This window comes from Nanorana parkeri, unplaced genomic scaffold (genome assembly GCF_000935625.1).
Source record: "Nanorana parkeri isolate BGI_ZX_2015 unplaced genomic scaffold, ASM93562v1 scaffold214, whole genome shotgun sequence".
Classification (NCBI taxonomy): domain Eukaryota; kingdom Metazoa; phylum Chordata; class Amphibia; order Anura; family Dicroglossidae; genus Nanorana; species Nanorana parkeri.
In genome coordinates, this window is record NW_017306482.1 from 193,785 (window position 1) to 199,784 (window position 6,000).

The 6,000-nt window shown below is 44.0% G+C and overlaps 1 protein-coding gene across 2 annotated transcripts in view; it reads right to left on the reverse strand.

Annotated features, from left to right (window-relative positions):
* LOC108786492 (disks large homolog 2) overlaps positions 1-6,000 on the reverse strand; it is a 158,856-nt gene that overhangs the window by 40,137 nt on the left and 112,719 nt on the right. Inside the window, exon 6 of one of the 2 annotated variants that reach the window (XM_018555808.1) lies at positions 3,079-3,098. The exons of the other annotated variant lie outside the window; for it this stretch is intronic. Coding sequence (XP_018411310.1) covers positions 3,079-3,098 — 20 coding nt within the window. The remainder of the gene's footprint in view (positions 1-3,078; positions 3,099-6,000) is intronic. 2 annotated transcript variants of the gene reach the window in all.

A 6,000-nucleotide genomic window follows, 5' to 3' on the forward strand; every position in this document is an offset into this window, starting at 1 on the left:
ACACTTCAGTTCCTCAGCCTGGGATAATGGCGAGTGCCGGTATCTACGGCATTACAAAGTGATTTATTTGTGTCCACCAGCAGACAAAGCCTCCTGCATTGAGAAGATAATGCCTTGGCCACCCGCTACTTCTCATCTGCGCCCCACTGACTGGAAATCTGATTTGGTATGTGCGGAGATCTAATACTCAGCTTTTTATACCTCGCCGCAGCTAATAGCCACGTTTTATTCACAGTCTTTGCTTGACGCTTATACTTTTTATCTTTGTGTGAAATCCATAAGCTGGAATGTGAGCTGCAGGAGCTGATACAAAGATCTGGGGAAATGTCTAGGGAAACGACTGAGCCAGCTGTGCTGAACATCCCCAAATTAACTTTCTTTTCTTCCAGATGAGGGCCACCGAAACAACAATTATGGCACACTTTTCAGAGTAAAGAATGTTATTGTCTATGTTGGAGGAGAAGGTTATTATGAACTTGGGCTTTTTTTCTACATGCATGAGTAAGTAGCATAGTGAGCTGTGAATAGTGAAGGGTAACGTTTTGTCTAATTTCTAGTTTTTCTCGTTTTGGATTGACTATGGAAAGGTTAGAACTTTTGTCGGGTTTTATCACTGGATAGATTCACCCTCTCTTATTGTCTTGGTGACCACGTTCACAGGGGCAAAAAATTATGTAAAAATATTACCGCTGTCACTAGAACAGGAGGAGGAATCCGTTTTCAGTTTGCGGTTTCCACTGCTTTGACCAATCTTCCAGCAAAGCTAGTCTGTCCTATTTGGCATTTTTTTCTACAACATTCACTGTCCTCCAGGCACAGAGAACTTCGAATAATAAAGAAGATTAGGTAATGGTCCAACAACTATACCTCACAGTTTTCGGGGAACTCTGGGATGAATACTATCAGGAGCCATTGGTTTATTAAGCTTTAAGTGAGCCAGTTCATTTGCTACCTCTGCCTCTACAATCCCTGAACAAACCTTCACTGCAAGAACCAATATTATCCCCCGACTTGTCTTTATAAGTGCCATTTGCTTTTGAGAAGACTGAACAGAAGTAATAGTTGAAATGGTTTGCTACATCGAGGTCTCCCTCAACATAAGTATTGTCATTTTTGCAATCCCATAGTATCATTTCTAAACCTATCGGATTATACTTTCTCCTCTCTTCAGTCATTCTACTTGCTCAACTGACAACCAGGCATTCAACATTCCTGGGGAACTCTCTTCCTATGGAGGGATTTTTGGTTCCTCCATGCAGTGTCCCTTCCCTGTGGAGGGATTTTTAGTTCCTCCATGCAGTGTCCCTTCCCTGTGGAGGGATTTTTGTTTCCTCCATGCAGTGTCCCTTCCCTGTGGAAGGATTTTTGGTTCCTCCATGCAGTGTCCCTTCCCTGTGGAGGGATTTTTGGTTCCTCCATGCAGTGTCCCTTCCCTGTGGAGGGATTTTTGGTTCCTTTTAGATCTTCTAACCATAACCAGACTGCAAACTCTGTGCCACTTCCCCACCTCATGCCTGTTCTTTGAAAATAAGGCCCAGTTCACATCTGAGCAATCCAAGATCGGTTTTGTGTGCAATTGCCGCACGTTCGAGGAAAACGCGTACAAACGCAAGCCCCACTTGCGGTGCCATTCATTTGTAATGGCACCCCAAACGCAGCCAGCAATTCACGTAGTTTCTGCAGGTGCAAACACGCACAAAGGTGGCTGCAAAAAAAAGTGCATAAGCCTTTTTGGTGCGGTTGCCACGTGGATATGAGCCAATTGCACGTACGTGCGGTCCCGGGCAGCCCATATGTGAACCAGGCCTAAAAATCAGTGGCAGTGCCAACCTGACGCATTAGACCATATGCTTACAGATCAAGAACTGCCGAATAAAGCCTGAAACTCTAGAGGAAGACAGATTTACAGCTGAACTGAAGGACTTTAAGGAAAAGGCGAATTTAAGGCCATTTTAACAGATTTTGTCCACAATTTGTTCTCTATGTGGCTATTTTCGGACTGTTATCTTGTAAGACAGCTTCATGTGAAACGTTTGTTTTTGCAATAAGAAACCTCTTTACCGAGAAGTCCCATGCAGAGAAATATATAGCAAATTGATTCCATTTATCTACTTCATCCCAGGTTTAATTAAAATAGCATCAGTCAGGGGAGATGAAAATTGAGAAAGTTTGGCTTTTCCGCTCGAATTGTTTTTCTATAGAAAAAAAAAAATATTGATTTCTGCCCATAACAAAACAAAAGAATTGGTATTGTGTTTATCTTGATGTGGCGTTAACTGCCCTTCAGTTGTGTGGAACCGCTCAGGGTAGATCTTGACAGTCGCACAATTCCAATTTAAGAATACTGTTTGGCAATTGTTTCTGCATGTTGAGGCTGAAAGCTGTCTTCTTAGTCTGCCATTAAAGAGAAATTTCAGTCGAAATGAAAGAAAAACCTGCTTTCAAGAGTTACAATGACCACCGATGACCTGTAAAATCTATTCTGTTTTCTAGATAGGGGCCTGGTGGTATCATAGCTCCTTTCTCACATGTATACACCATTCAGTTCAGCAGTACTGTGATGCATCCATATGTCATGCTAAAGGAATACGAAGCAGAAGGGTGTGCAGACAACATATCTTCTAGATTGTATACTGTGGTGCCATTCACCAGTTGTTCCAGCAGCCGTTGGGTTCTTGGGCACATCGGTACGGCGTTCGAAGAAGATATTACTAAGACAGGTCAGCATGATGACACACTCCTATGGGGTGTGCTCATGAGAGCCTGGGTTTATCTAGTGGACTTTTGTTATTGGAGACCACAGAATAAAGCTATTACAGTAAATGCTGCATCTGCATCTTCTATTTTTTATTGTTGCTGGGCAATTAACCTTTTTATAAAGTCCTGCTTGAAAACTGTTATATTGCAGCTTTAAACATGTCCAAAAATATGGTAATCTAATTTAAACCAAACCCCTATGCTTAAATTTTGTCCCTCTGAGTTGTGTGAAGTCTTTTTGACTTTACTGCTTGCCCTGTTATGATGAGGAGCGGCTTAATTTGTCCTCTGCCTAATGTTTTATATTATTTTACCAGTTACTGTAGAATTAGTGGTGCCTTCTCTGTGCTATGCCAAAGTAAAGACAGGGGTGGGGCACAGGAAGGAAGAGCATGCTGCAAAAGCAGCCAATGGCATCCTGAGTTGTATGTTGGTGTTCTTTCATTTAGCATTGAAGTCAACTCTATAAATAGTATTAGCTATTTTTGAAGTATCCGTTGTGTCCAGTCAAAAAAATTAATACATTTTGCCCTTGGGATTCTACTGTGTAGTCTGCACCCCATGACCACTGAGACGGAAATCAGTTGTAGGGTGACAGGTGCTTCCTCAAAGCCATGCAATGCCAGAGATGCCACCGAAAACAGTCCCAGATTTGTCTCTGGTTTCACAAAGTGACTGTGTTATAAAATCCCTCTTTAATGCATGTCAGATGGAACTTTTTTTTTACATATTAGTAGGGATGCACCAGTACTGATACTAGTAACGGTATCGGTGCCGATACAGAGTATTTGGGCGGGTACTCATACTCGTCCAAATGCTCCTGATGCCTAGCTCGATACCAGAACTTCCAGTATCAGGAAGCCGGGTGGCAAGTCATTACACGCTGCTCAGCTTCCTGATTGACCAGGAAGCCGGCTCCATGCTCTCTCATCACCGGGGAGCATAGAGCGGGCTTCCCGGACAATCAGGAAGCCAGGCGGCGTATAATAACTCGTCGCCCGGCTTCGTAATTGGTTGGGAAGCTGGCCAATCAGGAAGCCGGCTGGTGAATCCTTACACGCCCCCTGGCTTCCTGATTGGCCAGCAAGGCTCCATGCTTCCCCGTGGTGACAACGGAGCGAGGAGACGGCTTCCCGGCTAATGGGGAAGCCAGGAGGTGAGTCATTACACGCCGGTCGGCTTCCTTAATGGGACTTCCGGTATCGGTATTCAGTATCGTCGAGTACCGGAAAAAAATGATCGGTACTCGATACCGGAAAAAATGTATCAGCGCATCATTAAATATTGGCATTATTTGTGTTTTCTCTATTTATAGACAAGAACCATATAAGGAGACACAAATTATTTCTTCAGTTGAATAAAGGTGTCACAACCTGATACACAGCCAGTGGCGGCCATCTGAGACAAGTGGTTTCCTGGACTAAATGCCAACCTGCATAGTGTCCGTGGATATTATTGTAAAATGTCTGACCTGTCTTGATTATGACCTGAAAAACAACCATAGGCATTCTAAAATACACCACCAGTGCCATACTCATTGCCCTAACTGGATATGGTTCTAGTGCTATTTAACCAGCTACATTGGTGTCCTCATGCTTTCCAATCATGGCAATTTCTGGGGTTGGTACTGAAGTAACGCTGAGGGCTCTAATAAAGGATAAAACCAGAAACCAGACCTAGCCATTCTGATCTAAACTACAGCAACCTGCCCTTGATATTCAGAGATAAAAAGAAGCTTGGTCTCACTTCTGGGCCTCTTATTCAACTTAAATGAAAAATAAGGAAGCTTGGTGGTTGAACCGGTACACGGCCAAGCTTAGCAGAAAAACAGGTTCTTCCTATACTTCTCGATCTACTGATGGTTTTTGACCTCAGGGTAATTGAGTTGTTCATCATCTACCTAGGTTGAATGGTCTAGATTTGTGATAGCTTGACTGCAAGATGTACAAACAGCAGGAGAACATCAAAAGGCAATCACATATATCTGGACATATACTTTTCTGATTCCAGGGGGAGGGGTTATAAATTGTTTGCCTATTACTAGAATAAAAAAAAATCACATATTGGCTTCTTCAGTGTACAAATGACTCGCCTAGGTGGTTCACTAGATTTATCATTACTATGCTCTCAGTTATCCAGGCACACTTCTGGCTGATGGCAAGCTTTCCTCTAGGATGGCTGACATATCTAAAGTCCGTAAACAGTGCAATGTGTTCATATGATTCCTGCCACCTAACTAGCTGCAGACATGCTGGGAATGATGGTGCCTAAGAGCGAGACAAGCTTTGATGTTCTGTAATGCTGAAGACATTTTACTACTTGGGTAACTCACTTTAATCCAAACCATGGAGTCATGTAATGCATCAAAGCAGATGTTGACTTTTCCAAGAACGTGAAGAGGAGGTATGAAAGTTTTCTTAAAACACCCCATTATATTGCCATAACCCAACCACCACTATGCCATGGTGTCTGGGACAGGTATTAAAGGAGAACTATGAGGTGAGTGCTTTTCACTCGCCTCATAGTTCTAGCCGACCAGGGACAATGAGACTGTCACAGGTCGGCTCAGTAGATCGGGAGGTGAGCGAACATATAACGGCGTTCGCTCACCTCTCGATCCTGTCACAGCTCTCTGCCGTGACAGGGGAGGGGCTGGATTCCCCCCTCCCCGCTCTGATCCGCCAGCGCTGACTGGCGGAACGGACGGGGGAGAGGGCAGGTACAGCTAGCTCTGCCTCTAGATAGGCAGAGCCAGCTGTCAGTCACGCAGCTGGGCGGATCCAGACATAATTGTCGGGATCCGCTTCAGCGTCTTAGTATACCGCGGTATTAGTATACTGCGGTATACTGCGGCGTCTCAGTATACCGCGAGCTACAGCTCGTGGTATACTGAGCCTAGGGTGACGGGAGGACTCTAGTTTGTGTCCTCCCGTTACCCTAAGGAGAACTATGGGGAAAAGCCTTAACCCCATAGTTCTCCTTTAATGGCTTAAGGTGTACAAAAGAGTATGATGTTAAAACAGTATTATAAGTAGGTGATAGATGGCATTAAAGGCCCCTACCCCTGTCTAGGTATAGCAAGTGTAGGTTGACATACAGTAGATTGCTTCTTTCATGCCTCTTGTGAAGTTTTTCTCCCTGCCCACAATGTGCAGCTCAATGTTCTCTAAAGAATGTCTCTTCTTTAGTCGAGCTTTACTGCCTGCAGGGTGGGACTGCTATAGTCCATTCACTAGAATCCAG